An 18,577-nucleotide genomic window follows, 5' to 3' on the forward strand; every position below is an offset into this window, starting at 1 on the left:
TTTGCTTTTGGTTCCTAAGAAGTTGGTTGTACGAGCAAGTTATTGACCAGAGAGGTAAGAGCAGCTGCTCTGTGTTTTTCTTTTATTCTATTCTTTTTTTTTTTTTTTTTTTTAATTCTCAGTTTCCTTTTCACCTTCAGAATTGGTGCTTTAATGTTAAGGTTGATGCTCAGAGCATCAGAACTGCACTTGTCTTCAGAGAACCCAAGCTACTTTCAACATCCCAAATCACATTATAAAAACACTTTATTTGATGTTCTAAAAGGAAAAAAAAAAAATCTCAGTTGGACAACCCATCATTCATTAAACAAAATGATTTTTATTGAATTAATAGGATTTACAAGAAATGTATTTTATTTGTCTGCAACAATGTTTATTGCACTAAAAAGAATCCATAAATAACATTTCGGGACAATCAATGAACCAAATGAAAATGCTGGAGAGGGTAACTGGACAATTACAAATTTTCCCCAAGACAAAAACTTGTTATCAAAAAAAAGTAATTGTTGTGATGTCCCTGATTTGCTCCGTGGTAAGGCCCAGCGGGTCAGGAACACCGCGACCTCCCCCTGCACCGCGTTGTGTTTTAGCAAATGCGGTTTACATTGGATTTAAAAACCTGTGAAAAGTTTGCTTGGTCTTTAACAAGGTACCAGGATTTCCCCTCCGACAATTTGTGAAAACTCATAAATCTCAAGTAGTCGTGTATTAAACAGCGTAAAAAATAAGGCAACTCCGGCTTCAGTTTGGTGAAGCACTTGGTTGAGACGGATAAAAATCCGCTTTTCTGTCTGGTGGTAGCACGGGCTACAAAGGAACCGTCTGGTTAAAGCTGCAAACAGCCTCTCCAGAGAGGGGAAACACACACAAATCTTTCATTTGGGTTTGAACAACGTTTTGAATCCAGAACATTTCACAGAGTTGCATCTCTTGCCCTTTTAAAAATATATAGTCGGCTTCTTACTAATACAGCTGACGGCTACGAAAAAAGATACCAGGATCAAGTCTCTGATTAAACCCCGCGCTGGTTTCCAGAATAACAAACTACTCCTTGTAGGGAAAAAAAAGATTAACAAACATTTTTCATTTTTATAAACAATACATAATACATGTAGAAAAATATTCAAGAGGATAATAACAAAGGTGCAACGTCAACAAAAATAAGCTGCCTTCTCAACAAAAGCACTTTTTTTTTCTTTCATAGTTTTAAGTGTGGAAAAAAAACCCTTTTAAAGCTCTTAGTGTCCTCGGGAAAGGTTGAAAGAGTTGTGGGGTTAGAAGTTCTTGCCGTGCTGCTGCTGGTACCACTGCTGGCGCTGCTTGCGGTGCTCCAGCTCGGTGAGCAGCGCCTGCCGAAACGCCTCGTACAGCTTCACGATCCGCTCCAGCTCCTTCATGAACAGCAGCTTCAGCATCCCCTGGTACGTGTCCAGGTCGGCCAGCTGGAACAGCTCCCACTTCAGGATGTGGTCGTATCTGTGCCGAGAGAAAACACCACGATTTGTACGGTCCCTGCTTGCTTAAAAACCGGCGCTTGGACTTGCGCAGTCAGTGATTGGATTTCTAGCGATCTACGTTAGCGTGTTTTATATCAAGACGTAAGGTAATTAGCACCAAAAGACACAGGGACACGAGTGGGAGAAACATCCGCTACGGCTGAACTGCAGAATCGTTCCTAAAACACTCAGATAAACTCTAAAGATCCTATTAACTGATTATAGTAAACAGATGCGGAAAACGCATTTTGGAAGCGCTAAACGAGCGATTCCATTCGTAGAATCATTTTGGGTGGAAAAGACCCTCAAGATCATTGAGTCTGAATTCACAACAAGCCTCAAAGGTTTAGCAGGAAAACACCTTTTAAAAATCAGAGTAACACGGAAAAAAAAATTTAAATCATTATTTCAAACTGCCGGTCACAAACCCCCAAGGACCGTAAAAGGGGGTATTAGATACCATTTGTGAGCACTGGGGTGGGGGGAACCAATTAGGCCATAATTAACCAGCGCAATTTCAAATTCCTGTTGAAACTCCTCACACTCTATTTCTGAACATCAACATGTCCCCACGTTCAGACTTTGGGGTGTCAAACCCCAGCAGAGCCTCTTCAACCTCCCCCGTTTCTCCGGCAAAGCTTCTTCAAAGCTGCTGCTGACAATTTTTTATACCAACCATGCGGTTCAGCATTTCTCAGATTTATCTTCCGTAATATTTATATATTAGCTACCCAAACTGTTCAAGAAAGCGTTTTTCTTCAATACTTTTTAAAAATGAACCCACTTTGTGCCAGTAGTAAGGGAAAGTTTCCAAAGTCCTGGTAGAAAAACAGTATTTCTCACCAAGTTTTTCAACGAAATGATGCTAATTCTACAGAGGTGGGATTAAGGGAACAGCCACGGGATGGTCTGAAGGAGGAGATGCTGCTATTCAGGATGTTCCTCGAGGAACTGGTAGTTGAAATAATTCAGCAAAAGCCCCGAAGGCTGGGCCGAGAGCAAGATAACGGTGCGGGGAGCGACGCGGTGAAAGCATCACCCGCCAGCGACAGCACCAACCGCGGGCTTTCCTGAGCCGGGGAGGACACGGCGACTCCCCAGCTCGGTTTCCAGCTGCGTTTTGTCTGCAAAAGGCATTCTACTGCTACTTCGATAAAAAAAGTCTTGGTGTATTTACATCACCACCGCAACACCTCTCAATTCTGCTTTTTCCCAGTGCTTCTATAACATATATATCTAGAGTTCGTCTGCAATTTAATTTTCTTAACTTGGAAACAGGCAGCTGACTAATATAGTTATTAAAATAGAAGAAACTCATGGAATAAACAGTTGTTTGATCCAACTGAATTACAAAAATATGTATATATATTCACTTGAGTGGAGGCCAAAGCCAGAACATCACTAAATTTATGCAAATGAACTGCGGTCCATATTGAAAATATATATTCCGAAGGCTGTACGCAACAGAGAAGCCCCAGATGACTCCCAGAAGATGCTTTTGAGGAATGTGAAGAATGTTAAGTTACCCGCGGCTTCTCTAAACTTCCACAATAACAACTTGTATATTAAATTTATCCCAAGTCTTGGCAGGGCCGTGCTGCTAAAATCACTTCGACTCAAAAGCGAGATCCTGGAAATCGTTACCTCAAGTTATAACCAGCCATCGAAGCCTCTTCCCTGCGCACTGAGCCCAATATCTTCTGGTTTATCTTCACAGTTCCTCCATTTTTCACTAAAGTAGGGAAGTATTATGACAAATCCCAACTAAACTCCCCATCGGTGGCCAGAATTCTTGTCCTTCAGAGAAACTTGTTGAAACCGAAGCTATTTTTGCCATCGTTATCTATTTTTCTCAACAAAAACGACTGGCCTTTAGTCAGCTGAATCAAGCTACACTGTCACCCGTACGTAATAAATCATTACAAAATATCCCACAATGATTCCCGTGTCAAAGTGTACTGATATTCAGATTTTTGCAGCGAACTTCAAATCGCAGATGACAAAAGACTACATTTTGCCCGCTTACTTCCATTTTTGCACCAAAACGTAGAATATTCATACAGTTCTCACCTCGGCTTTCGGACAATAACTACCAAAGAACTTACAAGCGTTACCGGGTGTTTTTCGGAAGCTTTAAGCCACTTGCTTTAGCAACAAAGAGGCTCATTATTAAAATTACATTGAAAACACAGAAGTGTTCTTGATTTTAATAACCGTGAAAATTATTTCTGAATTGTGCCTTAAGAAGTCCTCACCACGAGGTGACACTGAGACAGCTGCTACCACTATTCCTCAATTCTCCAATTTAATATTAGCACAAACCAGAATTTACTTCTTCATGGAAGCGGCCGAGAATGACAAAATATTCCTATTACCACCAGCACTACTTTAACAGAAGGCTAAAAGGATACTAGAAAATAGATGATTTTTGATTCCTCTGAACAATGTAAATTCTATTCCAACAGCTTGAATGAATTATGATCTTTTTTTAATTTGTCTCAATCTGCTAAAGAAATTCCTGATAATCTTAAATTGTTTCAATTGTCTTATTTCTCAAGTTTCAAGAGAAGTACCAACAAGAATCCATCCAACAGAGGCTGAAGTATTTAAAACTACATTGTCTGGATGTGCCAAAGACCTAAATAAAGAAATGCAGCTGCAGCCAAAGCCTAGAAATATTTATAGGAAACAAGGTTACAGGAACTTAGTATGTCCCTAGTGCGTGTGCGTACTGGTGGATTTTAGGCCAATTTAAATCTTTATGGGATGCTGGCAAGCCCAGTAGCCACAAGAAGTAATAAAACCCATCCAAATTATACCAGAAACAGCTAAAAAAAAGAGGATTTTTTTAGCTGTATGTCACTGATCATGCACAGTTTGAATTTGCAACTATACACCTACCTGCTCATGACTGTAAAACTTAGTTTCTCCATATTCTGTTCTTAGTTTCTCCATATTCTGTTCTTAGTTTCTCCATATTCTCTTTATGAAAAAGTACACAATTTCATCTGGATTTGGATTTCATTTCTGGATTTTTTTAATCGCTTTTCTATTTAGTGTTACTTTTCTGCAGTGCTGCGCCTATTAGAAAATGTAATTTATTTCATGATGCCGACTCAAGGCTTTTCTGAGGAGACTCCTTGTTCCTCGAGGGCTGCTTCTTTGAGAATACGACTTTCTACTACCACGCAGTTTTTAATTAAAGTTCTTGAATAGAATTATAGATTCCAGTCTGTATTCACAATTGTTAGTTGTGAAGGAGAATTTGTATTTTTTTTTTTAAAGGATGAAGATATACATAAAGAATTTAACACCCTAAATATATTTAACGTATTTTTAGGCCATGTGGTATTGTTCTCATAAATACACTGAAACTAAATCACATCCTCAACTCTTAAATACATAATTCTGCAAGTCATGTGAAGCGTAAGAAGTGTTGCGATGATTTTAAGTAAGGCCTAACACAAAGCGAAATAACGCGATGAACGTCTGGTCCAACCTCCTCACCCACTGCTGGCAGTAACTCTGACGCAATTAAATAGGCATCAGCTGGAGCTCTGCTTTCAGTCATCGAAATTCATTTGTTTTCCTTCTAAGCGTGCAATGCAGAGGGACTGGTTGGAGGGCTGTATCTAGTGGAGTGCCTCAAGGGTCAGTTCTGGGGCCAGTATTATTCAATATATTCATCAACGACTTGGATGAGGGAATTGAGTGTACTATCAGCAAGTTTGCTGATGACACCAAGCTGGGAGGAGTGGCTGACACGCCAGAGGCTGTGCTGCCATCCAGCGAGATCTGGACAGGCTGGAGAGTTGGGCGGGGAAAAATTTAATGAAATATAACAAGGGAAAATGTAGAGTCTTGCATCTGGGCAGGAACAACCCCAAGTTCCAGTATAGGTTGGGGAACAACCTGTTGGAGAGCAGTGTAGGGGAAAGGGACCTGGGGGTCCTGGGGGACAGCAGGGTGACCATGAGCCAGCACTGGGCCCTTGTGGCCAGGAAGGCCAATGGGACCTGGGGGGGATTAGAAGCGGGGTGGTCAGTAGGTCAGAGAGGTTCTCCTGCCCCTCTGCTCTGCCCTGGTGAGACTGCATCTGGAATATTGTGTCCAGTTCTGGGCCCCTCAGGTCCAGAAGGACAGGGAACTGCTGGAGAGAGTCCAGCGCAGCCACGAAGATGCTGAAGGGAGTGGAGCACCTCCCGTGTGAGGAAAGGCTGAGGGAGCTGGGGCTCTGGAGCTGGAGAAGAGGAGACTGAGGGGTGACCTCATTCATGGTTATCAATATGGAAAGGGTGGGTGTCATGAGGATGGAGCCAGGCTCTTCTTGGTGACAACCAATGGTAAGACAAGGGGCAATGGGTTCAAGCTGGAACACAGGAGGTTCCACTTAAATTTGAGAAGAAACTTCTCAGTGAGGGTGCCAGAGCCTGGCCCAGGCTGCCCAGGGAGGTTGTGGAGTCTCCTTCTCTGCAGACATTCCAACCCGCCTGGACACCTTCCTGTGTAACCTCATCTGGGTGTTCCTGCTCCGGCAGGGGGATTGGACTGGATGATCTTTTGAGGTCCCTTCCAACCTCTAACATTCTGTGATTCTGTGAAAAATAAAAAGCGATCTCACTTGACGGGAGCCCTGGCGTAGACCTGCAGCCAGTCGGGGATGTCTGCGGTGTGGTAGGGGTTGGCGGGGACCAGGAGGGGTTGGCTCCGCTCCGCGGGCTGCGGCTGGTAACTCACCGGGGGCGGCTGGTCGTAGCGGGGAACGCTGCGAAGGAGCACAGAGCACAAGCGATCACTTGGTATCGTTAAATTGTTAACATTAATACAGAAATTAATCCACGGGAAGGCTGATGGTGCAACCGCATAGGGAGTGTTGCTTCAGCAGGCGACACTGAGAGCAAATTTCTGCTGCTGTTTCTGTGCTTTGCTCCAATCACAACCGCGAGTGTTCGCGTGCTGTAAAATTCACCTTAGTCCTATTCGCCTGCTACCCCAATATTAAAGCAGAACACAAAAACACTGTTTTTAAAAGATTTAAAAGGCAAGTCTTGATTCAGCTAAATAATCCACATATTAAGTATCCAACATATTAAATCATGTTAGAACAAATGTATTCAGGCAGCAGCTGGCAAGAGTTATTCCACTTAAAACAAAGGACACGCTCATATGTTTATCTCTTGTGCGGCACATTACTAACGTTATTTTACCTGTAAATTATGAGTAGCTAAAATACCGATTTTCACTCTAGACAAGCCTTAATTTGTATTTCAGATGGCATGTGCTATTTGTTCAGATACTCCTAGAATATCAGATCGAGTTTCTTTTCAGTCTTCAGTTCAATTCTGTTCTCAAACTTTGCTGTTTTACTGCAAGTTGAACAGAATAGCTGCTTTGTTTTACTGAGTGAGGAACAAGATCCTGCTTCTAAACTTAAAGACAGTAACGGATGAGACAAAAACCTGACAATTACAACTTCTTCTAAAAATCTCTGTTGAGAACCAGTAAGGCTTACTTCTAAAAATAACAAGTTTTTGGCATGCTATATACGAGACAAACCCAGTTCCACTTTCTTTTCTGTGATTGTTTTTTGTCTAAGCCCGCTGAGAAGGCGGATGCCTTACCTGGGTGCACAAGGATGTTTATATTGAGCTCTTTTATTGATGTGATCTACGTAATACACTCCGAATTCGGCGGACTCGACCCTCTCCCAGCCCGGTGGCAGTCCCTCGCGCTCGAGCGGGTGGCTCCAGTGAGTCGTGTTTGTGTTATGATCTATGTAGTATTTCCTTCCTCTAATAGTCCAGTCCACTGACCAGCCAGGAGGAAGAGGTAAATCTTCCGAACTATGATTTGTTAAGTTTCCTAGAGATGTAGCAGCAACTCTACCGATGCCTAAAAAAACAAAAAGAGAAAGCGAGGTTTAGCTAAACTGATAATACTCGAACCCAACATCATGTACGAAGCCAACTTCCCCCCGCCACTCTATGAACTTTGAGCAATATCACGGTGTTTATTATTTATCTGCTTGTACGTTGGTAAAAAAAAAAAAAGCATGATCAAATTAAAATAGCTGTTCCATTTTAAGCCGCACTTGTTTCACTCTCTTTCAGCTCCAGGTTTACTGGGCAGCTTGGTTCAGAGACAATTAAAGCATCCTTATTTATTCAATTAGAGACATACATTAGAATATGTAACAGGGAAGAAGCTCCTATTACTGCCTCAATTTGCTGAGCAGAGAATGCTGACCTAAGATGACAAATGCTAAAGCTTTGCATTAACGACAGTTTCTGTTTATATGCTATCACAGCTGCAGCAAAACTATCTATCTACAAAACACCCACACCCCTTTCTTTTTCTAGTTACCATCAGAAATCACCATTATCTAGAAAAATCACTGAACAACAACAAATCTTTTCAGATTAACAGTAACAGGACCAGGTAAACGAAGAGAAGAGGGACAAGTAAGGTGAGCACTATACCGTGCTGACCGTTGTTAGTGAGGTGCATGTAATCACGGCCAAAAATGTCATCAGTAACAAGGGAAAACAGAAAAGCTGGACCCACAAAGGGTCCTGCACAAGCCCTGTGCTGAACACACTCATCCTGGGCACCCTGAAGTTGATGGCACCTTGTTTTCTTCGCTAAAACTACTTGTCAGATCAGCCAGTTTCTGTGCGGAGCCGGCGGGACAGTCAGGGCTCCTAAACGCATCCAGACAAGGTTTAGAGAGCTTTTCTTCAGAGCTAGTCACAAAACCTCCAGATCTTGGGTATCTGCTGCTCTACAGCTTGCTCTTCTCCAAACCCGAGCACCTACGCTTCACAATGCTAGAGGCATGGAAAAATAAAGGGAATTTCCAGCTTTTGGTGACGTTGGCTGCACAGGGAGAAGGGGTTCACGGTGTATCTGGGGTAGGAGAGCTGACTGGAATCTGTAGTGAAGTTCCCATCTCTGCCCTACAAACACAGCACATTTAGGATTTATTAATATCACTAAATAGCTGATTTAAGAGACTCTTCACCAGCATTTTAAAAGATGTGATTTGTTGTAAAATACACACAGTTTTTATATTACAAAAATGCGCGCGCTGGATGCTGAGAGATTTACTGAAGAAACATCATTCCAATTTCATCTTTTCCTTCCCTCTACATACTATGGATAGTTAGGAAGCCAGTTGAAATTAAAACTATAATAATAATAATAGAGAACAAAACCAAAAAACCCAAACCCCAAAAAACCCCAACCACAAAACCCAAGTGACATAATCAAGAATTGTGCAGGTCTCTCTCCATTCCTTCAAAGCCTCCCACCAACTGGATGTGCTCTCCCAACCCAACTCTCTTCCTTTTAAGTAGTTACCTTCAGTTATCCACAGTTAAACAGCCTTGGGCTTTAAAGAAATTATCTTTTCATCCCACAATCGACTGCATCTATTCAACCACAGCATTCAGAGTTTGTGTGTCACTGTTTCCCGTAGCCAGACAAAGAGGTTTGGGAGCCACTTTTTCCACTTTCTTACAAGTCAGAAAGCGAGGCTGCCACAAGCACCGCGGTGACTGGCTGAGGAAGACATCCCTTCCCTTCTGTTTTTCAGAAATAACATTTTTGTGTGACTATTTTTTTTGAGAGAGTAGAAGGAAAAGGCACAGCCTGTCTCAAGTAAAGAATAAAGAGGTTTCAGGTGTGGTCATTAATACTGTAATACTGAAGTAGCAGCAAAACTGTTCTATTTCTCAGGCTCCAAACTAACTGAACAAATAAAAAAATCAATTTAAAATACCTCACAAACTTCCTCCTGAGCACTGTTCTTTAAAATATTTATGCTCATCTATCAATCTCTTTCTAGCCTTGTCATGTTCTGAACTATTTGGCCTTAAAATATTTCCTCTTGTGACAGCACTTACCTGTTTGTTACCTTGATAAAGGAAAATTGATGGCTGTGCTCATGTGATAATTCCCATCTCTCATTAAGATTAAGCAACTTAGACCTTTACTTCTAGTGAGAAGAACATCCTGGAGGTTTCCTGACCTTGCGCAGTACTGGGGCAGGGAAACTCTTTCAGATCCTGGCTACACTTACGTCACTGCTTTTGTTTTCATTCCAATGGCAAAATACAAACATTTAAGCTTCTTGAGAAACACTGCACTTCAGATAAACAAATTCGGTATTTTCTCCAATTAACTGGTCTGCTGTGTTGTAATTTCATGTATGTATAAACAGCGGCTATTAAATCACCACTACGAAAAGATCTGAGCACATGAACTCCGCTGGGGGAAAAGAACTTTCACAAAGGCATAAAGATATTTTTCTGTTTACTGTTATGATCAGCACATGTCTGTATTTTTGTTACAGTTCCTCCTACGTAAATACTAGCATGACTCCAGCAGCAAATACATCTATATTTATTCCTTGGGTTAAAGGTGATCCCTTTCTAACATTGGGAGTTGGTTTAAAAGCTGCACAAGGCATCCTCTGCACCCGAGGTTCTCTTGACACAACGTCTGTATCTTTTCATGCAAAAGCCTGAGAAGACTGGGAGCTGGACTCAGGTAGCGAGGAAACCCCAAAATCTGATCACATAGAGAAATCACCTAAAAACCAGGCTAAAAAGCAATGCTGCATCCAACGGAAAGGCGCCGCAATCACTTAATTCTGGCTACATGGCTTCTCCTGGTGACAGCTTGTTTTTTTTTCATTTCCAAGATGCAAAGAGCAACAATCATACCAGAGCACAAACACATTATACATTACTTTTGCCATTCTGACTTCATACATGAAGAAGCAGAGCCACACAGTTAAGATAAACATACACAGCTGTAGCAGTAACCAGTTTTGAACCACATTTCAAGCCCCTCCAACCCGCAAGCTCTAATTATGAAATCAAAGGCCAGATTTATAAACAGACAGTTGCAAATATTCCAGCTTGTAGACTACCATGTATAGTCTTAATGTTTATTTTTCCCTTAAAATCACAGATCATACTGGAATATTCTCCTTGCTGGAAGTTTTAAGACGCCAGGTAACACTCATAGCGTCTTACAACCATCAAGCCGCTATGGCATTCAAATTGTCAATTAGTACAATTTAGAAATTTGTTGATGTAACTGGAGTTACTAAAGATCAACAGAAATAGTGTATTGGTTTTCCTTATAAAACTCAGCAGAGGCTTCCTTAAGGGCCAGCGGGTACACACAGAAGAAAAACAGCTCCTGCTATGATCTTGAGTAACGCCAGAAGACAAAAATTGACTTTCAGACATATAAACCTGTAAGCATCAATAATTAAGACTGAACATTTCAAAGAGTAACTTCATATGTCATCTCTTCCAAAGAATAAAGTTACAGGACAGCCTAAAACCATCCACTGCGAGCGCCACCTTCCCTGCACCACGCTGCCCACGGGCGATACCTCTCTGTGCTTAAATTTCAAGCATTTTCTTTTCAAGAAAGCATTTTTGTAGCAGCCCAAAGCTTCACGTAGGATTTCACTGCACACACCAAAGGTACTCTTTGAGTCATGGACGGGTACCAGTTTTAGATAGCTCATTGCAAAATATCTACAGAAAAAAAAACACCGAACTTGGAACTTGAACCATATTTATCAAGACATCTAATGTAAAACCTGTGATTTTCCACATGATGGAGGACATGATCTCTACCATAGGACAAGCAAAAAACAGACTAGTCGACCCGTTTCACTGTAACTTCTCGGGGTTTTCTTGCTCACGTACTGTTTTCTCTGTGACAAGGCAGCAATTTTAATTTTTCCTGCTTTCCCAAGGAAGAGAGTTGTTGAAATTATTTATTTTTCCCAAACGTTAAAAGTCTCCTTTCCTCTCCTTAAGGATGAGCACTGTTCACTATAAACATCCTCTAAGTGGTACTATCAAATCTCAAGAATGGTCAACAATGAATTTAAATTCATGCAAGTGTAAATCCTTTTCAGGTTGCCTCTTTGGAACTCATCTAGCCTCATTTGTTGATTCTCTTTTATAACGGTATATATTTTCTGGTTCAGATGCTGCTTTTAAGGAACATGAATATTGAACATGATTTGTAGCTCTTATTTTTCCTTCTCTTGTAAAATATAGTACCTTCAGTTTAAGGTCTTGAATTGTCAACGAGGCCAAGAGAAATTATCTGCTGTTCCAAAGCAAAAGAAAATATTTTTCAATGCAGTTTGCTTGTTTAGGAGCATCACTGTGTATGTTCTCAACGCTTTGAAAAAACAAATAAAACTCTAAGTGATATGTGTAACACTTTCCCAGCCCAACGAAGGGGTTTCATTGTCAAGGAAGTTCAAGTTCTTAGGAGAAAAGGTTTCCAGGTCAGCAAAGTTCTTCAGTCTGCCTGGCAGAAAGCACGGGAGAAAAATCTTATCCCCAGAGCAGTCAAGTGTAAAGGGAAAAGAGCAAAAAATCTGAAAAGAAAGTCTCACTGTGGATTAGATAAAGTGGTGATGGAGGCAGAGAAGTTTTAGAGCCCCTGAACTCCCCACAACCAGCTTCAACTAAATTTCCAAGTGTTGAAGAACAAATCTAGCCAAACAGAAGGCCTCCGCATTAGTCTTTAATCAGGTTAACTGTCTTGAGAGCCGTTTTTCAGGATGCCCAAATCCTCTCCCTTCCCCTCATCAAACCAAGACGAAGAACAGGAAGAGAAGATACACAAACTGTTCGATTTGAAGGCTGTAAGCAATAATAACAAAAAGGAGTTTTGATAACTATCCCATTTAGATAGATCTGCAGGTTCTAGGCCGTCCCGACCCATCCCAAAACATCTGGAGGTACTTCCTGAGCACAAGTACCTCGTTTGGCAGAGGGAACGGGGCGTTCTGAGTCAGCATAAATTCACAAATAGGAAATGACGGGAAGTACTTTTTAAAAAGTACGCTACAAAGAAACTACTGCAGAATCAGCACAAATAAATGTCTGGAATTGCCGTTTGCTTAAAAATGAGTGTGGTGTACACACCTAAAAAGAAAAGCCATGCTACTTCAGCTCTAAATAGGTTTCATTTGATAATTTATATTTATTTTGCTCTTATATTAAACTCAAATACCACTTTAAGGGGTACAATTTAACACGAGATGAACCTACTTTTCACTAAAGCACACTGGATTCTCTGTTCACAGGATTAATCATTTTTCTCCTCTGATATCACAGCCAGCTGCTTACAATCCACCATCAGAAAGTCCCTTTACACTGTGATTTTAATCTCAGCAATTTTCATATACACATAAGAATTTTTCAGCTTACCGCTCAAACAGGTACAAATAACTCTGAGGTCTTGGTTACAAGTTAGTTCCAATCTATACTGTAGATATAACTTCAACCACAGACCTCCCCAAACCTTTAACCTAGAAGAGAGGAAAGAGATGTCGAGGAAAGACAGGAAAAGTCTCTTAGAATTCAGTTTGAAATGGACACTAAAAAAAAAAATTTGCAAGAAATGCTACAGAGGTAGCTAAACATACAAAACGAGGAAATATCTCACGTGAAGACATTTTTCAGGAAAACCAGCAGCACTAGATTGCTAATTAAAAAACAAATCTAATGAAAATAAGAAAAGGAAGACATGGAGAATTGAATCACAGTGAGAGAGAAAACAGGACTTCAAGGGGAAATACCTATGAAACAACATATCAACTGTTGAAAAATCATGGGACTTCCTGAAATATTTGCTGAATACTTTGAATGTGAGGATTTCAACGAGAACACATTTTCAAGTTACCTCCAAATTATAAAGGGGGGAATCTTTATTTTGCATGACAGCTGAAATGCACACACACATCTTCACTTCCAGACCACCGCTTCTCCAAAGTCATCGTGGTGGTAACCCACACAGAATAAAATTTAAAAAAAAATAAAATAAAAATCACTCACCAACAGCAACATCAGGCAACATTTCTGAGGAAACCAACCCAAAGTGTAACAGAACCGACCTTTTGAGGGAGGGTGGGAGAGGAGGAAAAGGGTAGAAGGCAGCATTTACAGATTCTGGCTAATAATCCATCTTATACGTTGAAACTGTAGGTATTAGGCAATTTTGTCATCAATTATCTTGATGAAGAATTTTGATTAGGTGAAACACTTAAACAACAACAGAGATGTGTAAGGAAAAAGTAATTTATCTGAAGAAAATGAAAGTAAAAGGCCTGCTTTAAAATTCTGGAAATGCAGGAAAAAGGAACTAGAAATTACAGAAAGAGTTGTGTAGCTCAAGGAAAACACTGAAGATTTGAAGACAACGGATGGTTCAAATAAAAAGAAGTGTAATGGTCAGATGAAAGAAGTAAAAGAATCTAAGGATTTCTTATTTTTGGCCACATGATTCTTTTACTGAGAAAAAATACCAGCAATTCTTGAAATGATGTACAGAAGTTAAGGGCATAGGTCAATATTCTTACTGCAGTGACACTGAAAGAGGAATTTAAGAGTTTCACATTCCATGCTGGGATGAAAAAAAAAAAACAACACAACAACAAAAAATAGAGGAAAAGGGAAACACTTTGGCAGACAAAAGATTCACCTTTTTCGTCTCTTCCTACAAATGTGTAAGATTGAATAGTCATCCATCACAAAATACGTATAAAATTCATTCAAATTATCAAATGTCAAAATATGAGAGTAAATGACAAAGACCAACCACGTACCAGCAGTTCAGGTGGCACATAGACAAACAGGAAAAAAAGTCTTTTTAGAAATAAATCCATATTGCTCCATTTGAGAAAAAATATGGCTGTAAAGCCTCACTTTTAGCTTGTTTAAAACATTTGTCAGATTAAACCACTCTTTCAAACTAATAGCTAGAGCTCCACTTCCACTTCAGACTGTTTCACTTCTCCACAGCAGCAATACCAATTTTTGAAGTCTTCCTCAGCACACACAGTTACTGTAGGAATTCTGAATGTTAAATTGATGGACTGGTTGATGAAATTCTCCCCGCAATATCCCGGCACACACTAACAGGTGCTCGTTATCTGGGCCAGATTAATGTTTAATGACAGCCGGCTGAACAACGACTGACACAGATCCAGGGATCTCCTGCAGAATCCAGGTACATCAGATGTATCAGCATTTAGCAAAACAAACCAGGATAAAGTAGCAAGTTTTAAACCTCAGTATTTCAGACTACAAGTACTGACAAACTAGTAACATATTTCACTATTTACAAGTTTGAAATATTTATTTCAAACTCTTCCTTGAACATCACTTCTGTAGTGTATACAGTGCTCGAATTCAGCCAGATTTACTACTTTTAAGGTCATCTTTCTATGGGCAATATTGTAAACCCAGAATTTTATTCCACTGATAGATTCACAACAGCACACTGCACCAAAGAATTATTTTCCAGTGTCATCGCTGATATAATCAAGTATTTTTTAAAGTAATATTTAATGGATTGTTTGTTCTTATGCTGTTCTTTCATTACAAAGACAAGTTCCAGTGAATTCAAGGTGGAAACAGGCATATTTACAAACAATATTAAAAGCTACCAAAAAAAAAAAGTCAAGGACTAGGAAGTGAATTTCAGCAGCAACAATATGCCAATTTCCTAAGTACACAAAGCACTCATTCCTCCCTTTGACTATTTATAATATATTATTTTAATTACTGAGGTCAAATTAACACAATAAAAATAAATAAAAACACAACAATAGTTAAAATATTATCGTAATAATAAAATGAAATGGTAATGTTAAAATTTAGAGCTGTTGGTTATCCGATGTCCCCTAATGAATAAAATTCCTTGCTAGCTTGCAACTGAATCAACTTCGTCATAAGTAAAAAAAAAAACCCTTGCTCAACCTTGCCCCATTTATTTAATAAATAAATAATGTTTTAAGTATATTTTTTTCCTTTCTGGATATCTGCAAACTCTTAAGAAATGTGAACATGTACTCGGTGCACTCCTACACCACCTAACACCTAAAAACCTGACTCTCATCACTCAGATACACCTCCGCACTTCAAGTCTTATCAAAAACCTATTTTTTAAAAAGCCACAATGAATACTGACCTGAAGTGTGCCTCCCGTGGTTCTGTGACATCCTCTGGAAAATATCGCTGTTGTGTTCATAATACCTGTAGTCCTCATGTACGCGATCATTTAACTGCCGCCTCCTCTGGGCATCGTAAAAATGATCATAATAATAACAACGGGCACCAGCGTCTCCATTTTCCAAAACAGAATTGGCTTCTGTTAAAAAGGACTGGGAGGAAGAGCCATATTCTCTGGGGACATCAGCTAAACTTCTTGCGAGATAGGATGGTGCAGAGAGCCTGTTGCTTTCACGTCTCATTATTTCATGAGGCGGCCTCTGCACCGGAGTTCGAAGGAAACTCTGGTTTCTGGAAACAATCCCATCTCCACCAGAAGCATATGCAGAAGAAGTTGAGTCAGGAGGACAGATATCAGCTCGTCTTGGAATGGTTGGACCGTGACGGATAAATGAAGGCATCAGATCTGACACACAGAACAAAAGAGAAATAAGAACTAATGCCTACATGCTCTCAGGAATCCATAATGGAACCAGAATTCATACTTTCTCCACTAATCACAAAGTTTGGCCAGCAAAATGCTGTCGTTCTGTACCTGTAAGTTCTCACACTATCCTGAAGATGTTTTACTTCTTCCTTTACATAAATGGGTTTTGCACATGAACAGTGACACCTATTCATACAATTTCACTGCCTCCCTCCAGTGATACATTACTCCTCTCCTTACTATTACTTTCAACATGATATAAATAAGTAGTTTCCCTTCAGGTGACTTGATACAAACTCTGACTTTCATATAGGAGGAAGTTATGCCTATTAGTATTTACTTTTTATTCATAAACTCTCATAAATTAGGGTAAAAATTCAGTGCATCCCAGAAGGTTTCATCAATAAATTTATAATGATCACTACAAAGTAATCACGTAATAGCTGGTCATTACATCGTGACAAATAGCATAAAGGTGTAAAAGGTCTTAATCCCCTAGACATGCCTACAGTTTAATATTAAAAAACCCCCACCTTAGTGGGTTTTTGTGTTGTTTTTTTTAAAGACTAAGTCACTGTAATCAGACTACTAAATGATTGTGCCTTTTGACTGTGGAACCAGCTGCTCATGCAGCAAATACTTCCAGAAAAGCTGAGCGCCTGCTCCTGCCAGCAAATCACTTGTTGCTAGTTGTGATCTCCAAGCTAATCCTGCAATTACAGCATAACACATTTCAGTCTCAGGTTGTTTCCAAAGATTAACAAAAAGAAACCTAAGCGTGCTTTTTCATTGTGTATTTGCTAGACTTTTGTATAGTCCAGGACTGTGGCATTAGGCTCAGGTTAACCACACGGAGATCAGAGCACCTGAGGTACGTAGCGGTGACCTCAGCGAGTTGACTCGGGGTTTAGAACCGGAGCACTCGCTTCCACTGGGATTCCACACAACTGTCTGAACAGTTATCTCATTTTTCAAAGCACACACCTTTTGGCAGCGCAAACAGCCTAGATGGGGAAAACAACCCGCTGACTCCCGGAAAGAGGGAGATCATTTGTTCCATCCGAAAGATGCCTGTTTGGAGGCTTAAACCCTGCTGGAGTCTGGAGATTCATCTTAACCCCCGCCTGTTGCAACTGAGCGACTGCAGATGAGAAAATAAAACACCCAACTGAACAGAAGCTGCCAAATGAACGTACACTGTGACTGAGTTGCAAAAGACGGACCCATCATTAACCAAATGACATGCTAAATGCTTTCTGACCACCTGCAAAACGAGGGGATATTTTTCAAGTTTTAGATCCTTCTGCATGACAGGAGGGAGACAGAAGATTGAGTGATACATTGTTTACAAGCAGAGTGCTTAGTTTCTACTTAACTCATAATTAATAGATGCATTGTAAGTAAGAAACTAAACAATTATAACTAACACCGTCAATTATGAACTTCGAATAACTGAAGATGCTAATGCCTACATGCTCTCAGGAATCCACGACAGAACCAGAATTCATGCTTTCTCCACTAATCACAAAGTTCAGCCAGCAAAATGCTGTCATTCTGCAAATGTCATTCATAAAGCAAGAGCTAAAAACATTTACAGCACCTCCTGGTAATAAAATAGTTAACACCTTAACTGGCAAGACCTGTCGCAAGAATGAAGCCTAGAAATTCAGTGACTTAGTGCGATAGCATTAAATACTCTGGTACCTTTAAAATACCTACACTGCATAGGAGACACACGCACAAAAACCAACTTACATATTTCTGTGCTTACTTTCAGTAGCCTGGAGTTTGTAAAGAAGACCAAAAAAAGCGTATTTCTCTGTTTCACAACCCGTGAGCGGCCGGTGGGACACACTGGGTAGGGCCCTTCACATCCCGCCGCCCTTTCAGGTTTAACCTCCTCACAGCACCGTGTGTCCCCCCTGACCAGGGAAACCCCCCAGGGCCTCAGGGCCTCAGTCAAAACACACAAAGGAGCCCGCCCCCCGCCCCGCAGGCCGCGTCTTTGTCCTCCCGGCCCGTCCCCGCACTCACTGCGCAGCAAAGGGCTGGTCTCCTTCTTCACGTACTTCCCCTGCACCTCGCCCGGCTTCGAGAGCTCCGTCCGCGTCTTCTTCCGCGACAGCATCCCACCTCCCGCCCCGCTGCCCCCGCCCGCATACCCGGCGCCGCTTTCCGCCCCCCCCCGCTCCCGCTCCGCAGGGCAGGGCCCCGGCCGCCCCGGCCCCCTCAGCAGCCGCGGTGGCGGTTGCTCCGCGCCCGCATGGCCGCGACCGGGGGGGTGTGAGGGGGGAACGGGGCTCGGCGCTCAGGGGCTGCTGGGAAAGCGGCCTCCGCCCGGCGGGGCCGGGCCGCGGGGCACAGCGCCCCCGCGCGGCGGGGAGGGCGCACGCGGAGGGGCGATGGCGGGAAGGGCCGCGCCTCAGGGCCTGGGCGTCCCCCGGTCCCCCCGTACCGACCCGCGGGCCCCCGGACCGATCCCCGGCCCCTCGTACCGACCCACCGCCCACCCTGGGCTCCGCTGACGGGAAAAGGGCCGGCCTCGCCTCCCTGGTGACCCCTCAGCCGGCTGGGGAGGTCTGAGGGGGCAC

The 18,577-nt window shown here is 41.7% G+C and overlaps 1 protein-coding gene across 1 annotated transcript; it reads right to left on the reverse strand.

Moving 5' to 3' along the window:
* Window positions 1-347: 347 nt before the first annotated feature.
* On the reverse strand, window positions 348-18,114 carry SAV1 (salvador family WW domain containing protein 1). The gene is made up of 5 exons (XM_065636255.1): window positions 18,021-18,114; window positions 15,519-15,965; window positions 7,118-7,388; window positions 6,118-6,261; window positions 348-1,476 (listed from the first exon to the last, which is right to left on the reverse strand). Exons 1-5 carry the CDS (start codon window positions 18,112-18,114, stop codon window positions 1,275-1,277), a joined length of 1,158 nt encoding a protein of 385 aa, XP_065492327.1. The 3' UTR covers window positions 348-1,274.
* Between the last annotated feature and the right edge of the window lie 463 nt (window positions 18,115-18,577).

The sequence above is a fragment of the Caloenas nicobarica genome, chromosome 5 (genome assembly GCF_036013445.1).
Source record: "Caloenas nicobarica isolate bCalNic1 chromosome 5, bCalNic1.hap1, whole genome shotgun sequence".
Lineage (NCBI taxonomy): Eukaryota > Metazoa > Chordata > Aves > Columbiformes > Columbidae > Caloenas > Caloenas nicobarica.

Coding starts and splice junctions, on each gene's coding strand:
- SAV1 (XM_065636255.1), bottom strand. CDS start 18,114: ATGCTGTCGCGGAAGAAGACGCGGACGGAGCTCTCGAAGCCGGGCGAG. Junction 15,966..18,020: donor GACCAGCCCTTTGCTGCGCA/GTGAGTGCGGGG, acceptor TCTGTGTGTCAG/ATCTGATGCCTTCATTTATC. Junction 1,477..6,117: donor TACGCCAGGGCTCCCGTCAA/GTGAGATCGCTT, acceptor CTCTCGGCACAG/ATACGACCACATCCTGAAGT.